Here is a 13,027-nt window from a genome sequence, read left to right as displayed (position 1 = left end):
ATCTTTGAGTCCCTCTATTTATGTAGTAAAATTTACATATTTAGTACTTATGTGACTTCAAGTGACACTGGTAAATGCACTCTTATACTCTTGAAAGCACATGTCCTGAGTGATATGTTTATTTCAGCTTTTATCTTTCTAAAATTTAGCCATTTTGTACTTGTTGACATTTAGATGATGCTTTTTTACTTCCCTTAGGAGTGGCGATCGATTTATTGAAGAGAAGACTCTCCTATTGGCTGTCCGCTCATTTGTGTTTTTTTCTCAATTAAGTGCTTGGCTGAGTGTTTCTCATGGTGCTATTCCACGAAATATTATTTACAGGTATGTCTAGGGCAGAAAAAGGACAATGTGTACTCAGCTACAGTGGTTAGCTACTGAATGACATTTTACCTTTTAGGCAGTATATATCCTTCATTTCTAAATATAAGTGGACAAAATTTACTGAAATTAAAAATTAAAAACTTTACTTGTTTTTCAAAACAAGTTGGAGAAATTTAGATATGACTCAACATGTATTTTGCTTCTTGGGTTAAATCTGGTGTAGAATAGTTTTCAGAGAACTTTTTAGCTTACTTTACAGAACTAACAATGAGAATGTACCACCATTATAAATAAAATGGAAAAACTTTCTGGCTTGCTGAATTTCCATAATGGTAGACCTAATTTTTAGATTCTGAAAATTATAAACACACAGGCTGCTGAACAACTGTCTTAACTGTCTCTTTAGGCAGGTGGCCGTGAGATAGAGAGTATCTCTTAATCACCATGCGCAACAGAATTAGCTGAATCCATTTATTTAGTAGTAAATGGAAAGTCCTTTTTTCTGTTTTGACAACTAATTTTAAATTATAGTATTTTTGAGCTTTAATGCTTTAATAGAATAGTGTTCTTAAAAAGAAGATGGTCTCTATTACAGGTATAATCTATTTATGTTGGTTTTGTTAGAATGACATGCATGGTAAAGTAGGTTAAAATAAAATCTCAATAGTAATTAATGCAAACAAAGGTAAGTATATGACTGTTTAACATTTTTTAATAACATATAATAATGATATGTTTTATAATCCATTGATTCCATTTTTTTGTGTGTGATTCTAGAATCAGTGCTGCTGATGTAGACCTACAGTGGAATTTTTCACAAACTCCAATTGAACATGTGTTTCCTGTTCCCAATGTGTCTCACAATGTGGCCTTGAAAGTCAGTGTTCAGTCCTTGCCCAGACAATCTAATTATCCAGTTTTGACCTGTAGTATTCACACTAATATTGGCCTTTTTGAGAAAAGAGTTCAAGACCATGAACTTAAAACCCATCAGCACCGAAATTCTACTGAAGCAGAGCAATGTAGTACAAACAGTTCACAGCGTCTGTGTAGCAAACAAACTTGGACCATGGCACCCGAAAGCATAATATTGCATGCAAAAAATGGCACAACTCCAGAATATACTGCAGCTGTCAAAAATGTCAAACTATATCCAGGCACTAGTGGTAAATCTGACTATGGAACATCTCAAGGCAATATTCTGGGCTTCAGTGGTATAGGAGATAAAAAGTCACATGAAACATCAGTGAGAACTTTAAAATCATTTTCAGTGATTGATTCTAGTGAATCTAGCCGCCAGAGTTCCTGGCAGTCAGTTGGTGAGACTAATCCTTTAATAGGCTCTTTAATTCAGGAGCGACAAGAAGTTATTGCAAGAATAGCTCAGCATTTGATTCATTGTGATCCAAGCACTTCACATGTTTCTGGACATCCACTTAATACACAAGAATCTAGTTCACTTAATTCAAAGCTTTTCCGGGTTTCACAAGAAAATGAAAATGTGAGAAAATGTAAAGAAACGTTCTCCATTTCTTTTGGTAATCCAGCGCTCACCTCCTCAGAAGACACCAATGAAGGGAAAATTCGAGTAAAACCAGAAACTCCTCGAAGTGACACTTGCATTTCTAATGGTCTTCATTCTGATCAGTCTGTTGGTGAGATTAATCCTTTGATAAGCTCTTTACTCCAGGAGCGGCAAGATGTCATTGCAAGGATTGCTCAGCACTTGGAGCACATTGATCCAACAGCACCTCACATGCCCCGGCAATCATTCAACATTCAGGACTCCAGTTCAGTTCCTTCTAAAGTGTTTAGGAGTTCCTATGAAGACAGAAATTTGTTGAAGAAAAACAAGGATGACACCTCTGTTTCCATTTCTGATACAAAATTTTCCTTGTTAGATAACATCAGTGAAGGGAAACACTTAACACCTAATAAACATTTTAGTTCTTTTAAATGCAATAGTAATGTCAAGCCTTCTTTGAAACCTCAAACAAGACGAAATCTGCATCAGAACAATCCTAGTGAAATCCAAAGTACATTTCAAGAGACACAGAACAAAGCCACTGGTTTAATGAATCCTTCAAATATGTCTCTTTGCAAAGAAGATAACTTAGATTTCACAATCAGATTGGAAAACACACTTTCTGAGTGTCAATTTAAGGAACAAGAAATTGACAATGAAATCAATAAACAGTATTCAAAATGTAACAGTATTGACAAACAGATTTGCACAAATAAGTATAAGGACAAAATAATAATAAATGAAAATTATAATCCAGAATCTTTTAACAATCACCAGTTTGATCATTCAAAAAAAAATGACTCGAAAATAAATGTTACTGTGTTGGAAATGTCTGGATATTTGAACAAACATGCAAATGAGTGCTCAGATAAAGACTCAAAAAAGCCTAAGTCATGCGAACAAAATACTCAACTTAATAGTATAGAAAATTACCTCAATAAAGATAGTGAAGGTTTCAAATGCAAAAAGCCAAACCAATTAAACAATGAACAGGATAAGAAAGAAGATCCAGTTGATGAAAAATCTCAAAACTGTTCTCAGAGGAAGAATATAAAAGACTGTTTGTTTACGTGTGAACGCCTGAAAAATAAAGAGGTATTGGTAGGTAATATCTAACATTTCAAATGTAATCCTCAAACATTTGTTATGGTTTGAACTTTGTTTACGGGAGATCTAGTTAGGCCCAAGATGCCCATTATCTATAGAACTCACTGTCTGATATAATAAACATCCTTGTAAATAACCCACCCACTTCAGAGCAAATGCTAGGTAAATTCTTCCTGTTGCCTCTTTTTGTTTATTTTAATACTGTGAACAGTTGCTGGAGAGTAAATAAGAGTCAGAAATGAAACTTGTATCATTAGCTTAAGGTATTGTTTGATAGCAGCTCTGGCCTAGTACAAGCAGTGTGCCTGCCCATTGTGTTATGCCTAGGAATACCTATAGTGAAATCACTGGGCTGTTGGTCAGAATACCCAAGTTTCAGTCCTGACAATTTGGTCCTTGAGTGAAGCTGAATAAATCACGTAACTTGTAAAATCCTCAGTCTCCTCGATTTTAAAATAAGAACGATGAATATCTTTTGCTTATAGTTGTGGTGATAATCAAATTATAGATCTTTAAACATTTTGTAAGCTTTTAATGCACTACCTAAATCAAAGATATTTAAGTTAGTTCCATTTTATTTGTCTACCAAATCACTTTTTAACTTTAGAAAATTATTACAAGGCTTAAATTTCCTTTATTTTTCCAAGAAGTATCACAAATTTATATCTCAGTTATATGGAAAACTACTTAACTGCCTCGATCCAAATCTGAATGACCTTGATTCATCTTCTTTATCATACAAATTAGTTTTGCCGGACATTAGAGTCTTAAAAGTATGCCATGTTTTCAATTAATATTTTTCAACAGACGATCTCTTTCTAACACATGGGTTTAATCAAATGACAGTTTCCAATTTCCTAAAACTATAATTGTCACAAAAACCTACCCTGGCCTTAAGAATACTAGCTTTTCACGATCCTTTCTGGTACCTAATAGGGAGACTTACTTTGACCATGGTATTTTTCAAGCCACTAAGATTTGTTTTTTCATACACTTACTTTAAATATAATTATATAGCATTTACTGGGTGCCCAGGCACTCTTCTGAATGTTTTATACATGCTGGCTTACTAAATCCTTTCACTACGCTCTGAGGTTAGGCGCTATTACTAACTCCAGTTTACAAATGAGAACTCTAGGCCCAGAGAGGTTAAGTAACTTGCCCAAGGTCATAAAGCTAGTAAATGGTAGAGCCAGGACCCCAATTATTCTTCTCTGATTTTTATTCATGTGTTTTTATGCATTTTTTATTTCTGGGTATAAATTTGCCATTTTAAATTCTTAAGAATTAGTCTATTTCTTATATCACTTCAAAAACATGATACTGTGACTGTGTTAAGTATATTTTAAAATTCACATTTAAATTTTTGTATCATGCTGTACCAAATTATATTTTCTGAGAATGGCTCTTGCTACTGACATAGTTTTATATTTTAGAATATTTTACTAATTTTTTTCTGTGAGTTTTTTTTTCACAGATTAAAAGAATTGAATATTAGCTTACTAGATGATAGACTGAGTTGTTTTTTTTTTAAATAAACTTATTTATTTATTTGTTTTTATTTTTGGCTGTATTGGGTCTTCATTGCTGTGCGTGAGCTTTCCCTAGCTGTGGTGAGCAGGAGCTACTCTTGGTTGAGGTGCAAGGGCTTCTTATTGCAGTGGCTTCTCTTGTTGCAGAGCACGGGCTCTAGGCACACGGGCTTCAGTAGTTGTGGCTCGTGGGCTCTATAGCACAGGCTCAGTAGTTGTGCACGGGCTTAGTTGCTCCACAGCATGTGGGATCTTCCCGGGCCAGGGATTGAACCCCTTGTCCTCTGCATTGGCAGGCGGATTCTTAACCACTGCACCACCAGGGAAGCCCAGACTGAGTTTTGATAAATATGTTGATAAGGCAATTGTGTTTGGACATACTTTTTTTTAGAATATTTGAGTTTATTCATCATCTTAGAAAAAACTCTTAAACACTGTTTTTTGATTAAAGTGTATATATATGTGTGTATAGATAGTTATATAGGTTGTTAGCTTTACCACCAAGGATGTAATATCTCAGTAGATGTTAAGAATAAATCTAGAAACAAAAAAATTTTAAATATTGCCATTAAAATCTAAATCTTTTCCTAGCAGAGAACTATACCACTTAAACACTCAAGTGTCTGGCAGAAACATAATTTTCATTCCTTGGATGGAACCTCAACCAGAGCCTTTCATCCTCGAACTGGATTGCCTCTTCTTTCCAGTCCTGTAAGTGTTTTTCTCTTATTTTATGTTTAGACTTGCAAAACATGTAAAATGTTTGCAAATCACTTTATCCAAATTTTAATTGAAAAAATTTAAATACCTTCAAAATAAATTTCTAGTGGGAAAACGTTTTATTTTTTGATACATTTAATAGCTAAATGTTAATATGGAAAAAGGCAGAAAAAATGAATAAAAATGAATTTATTGTATTAGGATTATAAAATTTCTCTGAAATTCTTTTGTCCAGCATATTAATTCTCACTAATGTAAAGAAAATACTTAGTGTAAAGTGGATTTTCTCTAAATAGATTTGTATCATAGTACTGTGGCTGGTTGACACCACCAGCTGAATCATCTGGGAATCATATTTGTGGCTGTCTTTGACTTGTGACCTGTGCAGTTAATCGTCTTATTTTGAGACGTTTCCCCACTCTACATTTACCAATAAATTTATAGATCTGAGTGTGATGGTTAAGAACCTCGCTTTGGCATCATGCTGACTTCACCCTAGCTGTGTGACATTAGGTGAGGAATATTGTCTCTCTGAGCCTCAGTTTCCTCATCTGAAAAACGGGTGATAATGTCTACCTTAGTGTTGGGAAGATGATTAGTATCATTCCTGGTAAGCATTTGATAGTCGCTAAAGCTGCCATTTCAGTTAAACCAGAGGTAAGCAGTCAATATCCTAGTAAACTAAAAACATGTTTATTTTTGCTATTGACATAATTTTTGTTTTTATGTGAGTTTTTTTAAGTAAACTCAAAGCATGCAATATCTAGCATATTTTCAAAAATTAATTCTTGAATAAGAGATTTAGTTTTAAATTTGTAACTTGGACCTTAGGTGTTTATTTTAGGGAAGTTGAATTCTAAACAATTTAAAATAACCCCAAATGTTTGACCTACGTATGAGGTGCTTTCAAAATGCCCAAGTGATGAGGAAAAAACTTACAGCATCATGCTGGTGTAAAAAGCACTACAGACTTCTGTTCAATGTGGTGGACTGAGTTAATACAAGAAGATCCTTCCTCCTTCCCAAACACAAAACTCCTGGACAAAATATAACACAACTTTTAAATACATAATATAGTGTAAGAGCAAGAAAGATAAATCTCCGAAACTAACTTGGGGCAAATTATGACCTTCTAGGATATCTAAATCTAATATAGTGCTAGGGTTTAATGTTCCTGCTGGATCAGGAGTCAGGTCTACACCGGTCATAGCTGGGACCTAAAACCAAACTCCATAAAGCCAGAAACAGGTGAGGACTGCCATTCTAGAAATGGGAGAAGAGAAATGAAATCACCTATTTACTGAAGGGGTGCAATAGGAGGGATAGAGTAGATGGGAAAAGAAGCCCCCAAAAGAATTTGGACCTAAGCCTAAGTCACCCATGGTTAGGGGGTTCTGAATTTGTGCTGTCTATGAGAAAACATGAAACTATCCCACATCTATTACCCATGGCACCAAGGATTTATTTTCATGGAAGATAACTCTTACTGAGGATGATCTCAGGGGAATTAAAATTACAAAGCACCTTAAAAGAATCAGCAAGAAGAAGTGGGAAAATTCATATTTAGGAATCCTGTTATCAGAGCAACTTGAAAGAGAATCAGAAATAATTCTTTTTAAAACGTTTCAAGACAGGGAGATCATCTTGGTGCTTTGTGTCCATCTAGAGGGGTGGGATAGGGAGGGTGGGAGGGAGGGAGATACAAGAGGGAGGAGATACGGGGTTATATGTTTATGTATAGCTGATTCACTTTGTTATACAGCAAAAACTAACACAGCATTGTAAAGCAATTACTCCAATAAAGATTTTAACATAAATAAATGAATGAATGAGTGAATGTATGTTCCAAGAGATAAATGAAGATAAAGACAGGGAACTGAGATAAGAGAACATGTGGGATTGGAAAAATAGAAATTAAAAATATGAAAAATATAATTGAAGTGTACACACACGTGCACATACACATACACATGGATTAAATGGTGGACTGGAATCAGCTGAATAGAGATTTAGTCAATGGATAGACACGTATTAAGAAAGCACCTAGAATAAAGTGCAGAAGGGAAGAGAAATGGTAAAATATGAAAGAGCCCTGGAGGATAAAATGAGATGTTCAGTATAAGCCTAGTAGAAATTCCAAAAGGAAGGCTAGATGGAATGAGGAAAATGCAGTATTGGAAGAAATGAAAGTAGAAAACTTTCCTGAATTGAAGACATGAGAATTTGGATTGAAGATTTCACATTAAGTTCTAACTCCAAAATATAGAATGGTGCGCTTGTACAACTCTCAAAAATATTGAGGTTTTTTAGACTTTCAGTATCATCTGTTTCTTAGTCACAAATTAGACCAATCACTCAGATACTTTATACATATTTAACATTAATTCTAGAGACAAATCCGTCTAACTTGTATGTTGTATGTGATTTTACCTTTAATTTACACTTGGGTCTTTCATTTTTAGATTATTTTTAGCTAGTTGGTGGTTTGTCTTAAATGTAATTTGTTATACAATAGTGGTTAAAAATCCACAGTAGTATTTTTCAAACCTATTCTCTGTGAAGCCCCAGCCAGGGTTCTTGGAAATGTGCAGTCGGGTAGGGACGGTTAAAAGAACAGTAGAGTTGTCAGGACCCCAGACTCCCATCGCCATTTAATTCTTTTTTTCCCCCTTTTATTGTAAAGCTATTAATCATTTATTCCTACCCCGTCAATACAGAAGTATATGAAGTAAAAAAGTAAAAGTCTTATTATATTATATGTTGGGATTACATGTAAGATTTGGTTTTAGAAAAAACTGGTTCTGGTTCTTAAAAAATCAAAACCGAGGGAATTCCATGGCGGTCCAGTGATTTAGACTCAGCGCTTTCACTGCTGTGGCCAGGGTTCAATCCCTGGTTGGGGAACTAAGTTTCCGAAGTGCGGTTGGCCAAAAAAAGAAAAAAATAAAAACCTAGTAAAAGTGCTTTTATTAATCATCTTTTTTTCCAAACTAGTTAATAAAATGAGGACATAGGGACAATATGTAATAAAGAGCATGATTTTAATAAGCTGTTAGGAGAGAAGTTTTATTATCTTTTAAGATATGCTTAACTTTCATTTGAAAATTGTTCTGTCAATTCAAGAAAAAAATTATAGTCTTCTGAAATTCTTTTGAAACCTAACAAGTGATTATTTTAACCTTAGGTTCCTCAAAGAAAGGCACAATCAGGTTGCTTTAATCTGGATTCTTCATTACTGCATCTGAAAAGCTTATCATCTAGAAGGTATTTATCTTAAAATTCATTAGTGTATATGAAATAATCTTGCACAAAATTCTAGCCTTTCACAGTAAATAATGTTGACTCTGAAAATCAAACTTTGAACAGGAATCCCATTTTTCAGTTTATCATTTTCAAGATGATTTCACACATACAGTTATTAAGGATGAGTGAGGGAGAAATTAAGATGATGAGTAACTAACTATACAGTAGTCATTATGATAAACAAACACTTACATTGGTTTTAACATTTAAGTGGGTTTGTCTGTTTCTGGTCATTCACCTCCTCCTTTGTCTTATACTCCTTTGCAAAAAAGCCTTGGCAATTTGTTCCATGTTGACAAATAATACTCTCATTATATTCCTTAGTCACATAAGTTTGCCTTTGTATTCTAATTTTTAACTTAAAATGAAGATTGATATAGAAGACTGCATTACAATATTATATATTTCCAGTAGATGCTGCTATGTGATATGTTATAAATTCCACCTTGAAACCTAGGATGTTATTTATATTCTTTATCAAATATTATAACAAAAATTATAAAATCTAATCAGGAATTTAAAATGAGATATTTCATATCTTAAAATTTGGTTACATTAATTTTTTATTATGGTAGTTTAAGTAAAATTGATCAGATCCTCCTAATTTAATTTGTACAAAAGTGAATTAGAAAATACTGTTGTTAATATGTCCATTTGCTGATTTGTTCTTTTTTTAAATAGTCCTCGACCATGTTTAAACATTGAAGATGATCCAGATATTCATGAAAAACCATTTCTGAGTTCTAGTGCTCCACCTATAACAAGTCTTAGTCTCTTAGGAAATTTTGAGGTAATGTTTTTTGAAACTATTTTAAGAGTTGAAGTTTCCTAACCTAGACCCATGGTGTCATTTATGTCATTTGTTCTTAAAAAGGAAATAAATGGATTATATTTTTCTAAAGCCTTGAAATCACCTCCTTTCCTTTCCTTTCCCTTCTTCTTTTTTCCTTATCCCTTTTTCCTTTCCTTTTCATGAGAAGTAAAGTTGGGAGAATTGTTGGCAGTGACATTTTAGAATTGGGTAGCTGGTGGAGGAGATGCAGGACTTAGGTGAAATCAGGTTGGATGGAGGTATCCGTTACTCGAGCTGGAAAGTAGACTTGACCACACCTTCTTACCTGGTAAAACTGGTTCTGGGACCCAGGAAGGATGATGGTGGGCTGATAGCAGCTGATTCATGATCAAGGAGGCTGATTTTCAAAATCAAATAGTTCTTTGTACTATATTTGCAACTCCTGTGTAAATCTAAATTTATTATAAAATAAGATTATTTTTAAAAAATCAAATGGTTAAAGATCTCTGATACATGTGCTGCTTTATTTAATGACTCTTCTACTTGGGATCAAGTATATCAAGGGTTTAGTTTTCTTCAATTAGAAAACAATCTTAAACATGAACCTGTAAATGACATTTAAAAAAATTTTTTATTGGAGTGTAGTTGATTTACAATGTTGTGTTAGTTTCAGGTGTACAGCAAAATGAATCAGTTATATATATACATATATGCACTCTTTTTTAGATACTTTTCCCATATAGGCCATTACAGAGTATTGAGTAGAATTCCCTCTGTTACACAGTAGGTCCTAATTAGTTATCTGTTTTATCTCTTTTATATATAGTAGTGTGTATATTGTCAATCCCAGTCTCCCAATTTATCCCTACCCCCGCTTTACCCCCCAGTAACCATAAGTTTGTTTTCTACGTCTGTAACTGTACTTCTATTTTGTAGATAAGTTCATTTGTACCCTTTTTTTAGAATCCACACATAAGCGATATCACATGATATTTATCTTTCTCTGTCTGACTTACTTCACTCAGTGTGACAATCTCTAGGTCCATCCATGTCACTGCAAATGGCATTATTTCATTCTTTTTAATGGCTGAGTAATAGTCCATTGTACATATGTACCACATCTTTTTTATCCATTCCCCTGTCAGTGGACATTTAGGTTGCTTCCATGTCCTGGCTATTGTAAATGGTGCTGCAATGAACATTGGGGTGCACTTATCTTTTTGAATTATGGTTTTCTCTGGGTGTATGCCTAGGAGTAGGATTGCTGGGGCACATGGTACTTCTATTTTTTGTTTTTTAAGGAACCTCCAGACTGTTCTCCACAGTGGTTGTACCAATTTACATTCCCAACTGTGATTTTAGGGAATTCCGTGGCAGCCCAGTGGTTAGGACTCCATGCTTCCACTGTAGGGGGCATGGGTTGGATCCCTGGTTGGGGAACTAAGATCCTGCATGCTGAGAGTTGGGGCTAAAAATATACATATATATATAAGTGTTTTTATATGTATGTGTGTGTGTGTGTGTGTATATATATATATATGTATGTGTGTATAAACATATATAATCACCTATGACCTTGCTCAACTTGCTTATTAATTTTATTGATTTGGAGGGGGCGGATTTTTGTATGTAGATTCCCACATCATCTACAAATAGGGACAGTTTTATTTCTTACTTGGTAATTTGTATGCCTTTTATTTCCTTTTCTTGTAGTTTTGCACTCAGTAGGACCTAGCATGCATGCTAGTACAATATATTCGTTTAAAGTCACAAAAATCTGAATAAAGTCATAGACTACATTGGATCATTGGCCTTATCCATTAGCATTTTTGTGCTCTTTTTCTGAAATTTTCATACATCCTTAGAACATTTTTCTTATTTAAGAAACATTGAGTACCTACTATGTGTCATGTTATATGCTAGGAATATAAAGCTAAATAATAAACTGCCTGCCTTAGAGAAGTTTACAGTCTGCTGGAGAAGTTGGACATATAAATAATCTATAAACCGAAGTAATTAGCACTGTAATAGAAATTTTCTCAGTCTCCATATATTTGTTCTCTCTGCTAAGGGACTGGGAAAGTTTTACTAAGGAGCTGTCATTTGAGCTTAGTTGCAAAAGTTGAGTAGGAATTTGCCAAGTAAATTGTGTGAGACGTGTCAAGGGATTCTAGACAAAGGGAGCTACATGTGCAAAGGCATATGTGTAAAAGTAGTAAAAGAGCATGGTGATATTGAAAAGCATCATCCAGAACTGGAGTATAAGACTGCGTGCAAGTGAGGAGAGCTGTGGTAAGAGATGTAGGGTGGGCCTTACATACCATGCTGTGAATATTTGACTTCATCCTGTGGACATCAAGAAACACAAAGTTTTTAACCTGGTGGGTAACGTAAGACTTTTTTTTTTTTTTTAAAGAAAAACTCTGGCAGTAATACAGATGATACACTAAAGGTGGAATAACTAATTAGAGGGTATTGCATTTGTTCAGAGGAGAGGTTATGAGGGTCTGAGCTAGGTTTCTGGTGTTGAGAGAGCTGAGGCTGTGAGACTGAGAGGTCCCATCAGCAGGGTATGGATTGGATTGATTGCAGGGCAGGAGGGAGATATAGAAGGCTCGTTGTAACATAGGTCTCTTGGTCTGGTCTTTTTGACACGGGACTTGAGAATTGCTGATGCCACTTTCAAATTTAGACTCATGAGGGCTTGGAGTGTTTCTTTTCAAAGAATTACTGAATCAAAGAAATGTTACTCACATTTCTTGATGTATGCATATATATGTTGATATATGTATAGGAAGGAGAGCTTGTGAAAGGTTTAACATGTTTCTCATACCTGGAAAGATAAACACTAAATTGTTAAAAGTGGTTTCCTCAGCAAATGAGCTTGGGAGAGATGGATAAGGAGCTTCTCTGTTGTTTGTATTTATGTACTTTTAAATTTTTTCCCAATGTGTATTTACTGTTTTTTAAATTAAACTAAACAATAAAACATATGTCACATCCAACAACAATTTTTAAGAGGCAGTTGTTTTTCAGTTAAAGTTATGAGTACTTGGCTTTCTGTTTTGATGGAACTTCTGTATATGACCTGTTAACAAGTTTTCAAGTGCTTCTCTGTGGCTAACAGTAGAAATATACTCTGAGGAATAAGAAAATTTCTGATATTATACCTGCTCTGGTAGAGCATACTTTCTTTACAGAGATAAGAATAACTCATTAAACGATTATATCAAAATAATGGTGAAAAAAAAATAATGGTGAAGTTCAAAGATAGTTCAGTGTGGGTTGGAATAGTAAGGAGGCCAAACTTTGTAAGATGGTAGAAGATTGATTTGGGAGGGGGTTGATTTCAGGTCAGATGAACATTTGAAATGAGGGCATGGCAATGGCAGTGACCACTTTTCTAGTGCCAGAAAGCATACTAACATATTTCTTTAAATAGAAAGAAGGAATGAATGTGTTAACTTTTAAATTTTATTTCTTAAAAATTCTTTTATTTTGCCTTCCAGGAGTCTGTCTTGAACTATCGTTTAGATCCTCTCGGCATTGTTGATGGCTTTACTGCCGAGGTAGGGGCAAGTGGTGTTTTCTGCCCCACTCATTTGACTCTTCCAGTTGAAGTGTCATTCTACAGTGTTTCTGATGATAATGCTCCCTCTCCTTATATGGCAAGTATTTTTAATTGTCTTCTTCTGCTAAAATCAACCATCTTAATGACAAATA

At 34.4% G+C, this 13,027-nt stretch overlaps 1 protein-coding gene across 8 annotated transcripts in view; it reads left to right on the top strand.

The window, feature by feature from the left end:
• ATOSA (atos homolog A) overlaps nucleotides 1-13,027 on the top strand; it is a 114,852-nt gene that overhangs the window by 91,391 nt on the left and 10,434 nt on the right. For 5 of the 8 annotated variants that reach the window (XM_082848760.1, XM_082848758.1, XM_082848761.1 and 2 more), the window contains exons 5-10: nucleotides 199-324; nucleotides 1,102-2,950; nucleotides 5,080-5,199; nucleotides 8,393-8,472; nucleotides 9,193-9,301; nucleotides 12,814-12,972. In XM_082848760.1, coding sequence (XP_082704886.1) covers nucleotides 199-324; nucleotides 1,102-2,950; nucleotides 5,080-5,199; nucleotides 8,393-8,472; nucleotides 9,193-9,301; nucleotides 12,814-12,972 — 2,443 coding nt within the window. The remainder of the gene's footprint in view (nucleotides 1-198; nucleotides 325-1,101; nucleotides 2,951-5,079; nucleotides 5,200-8,392; nucleotides 8,473-9,192; nucleotides 9,302-12,813; nucleotides 12,973-13,027) is intronic. The other 3 variants (XM_082848764.1, XM_082848763.1, XM_082848762.1) reach the window with 3 other exon arrangements.

Source organism: Leucopleurus acutus (genome assembly GCF_964270905.1).
Source record: "Leucopleurus acutus genome assembly, chromosome: 1".
NCBI lineage: Eukaryota > Metazoa > Chordata > Mammalia > Artiodactyla > Delphinidae > Leucopleurus > Leucopleurus acutus.
Note: the sequence above shows the minus strand (reverse complement) of the source record. Positions and strands in the feature narration are given on the sequence as shown.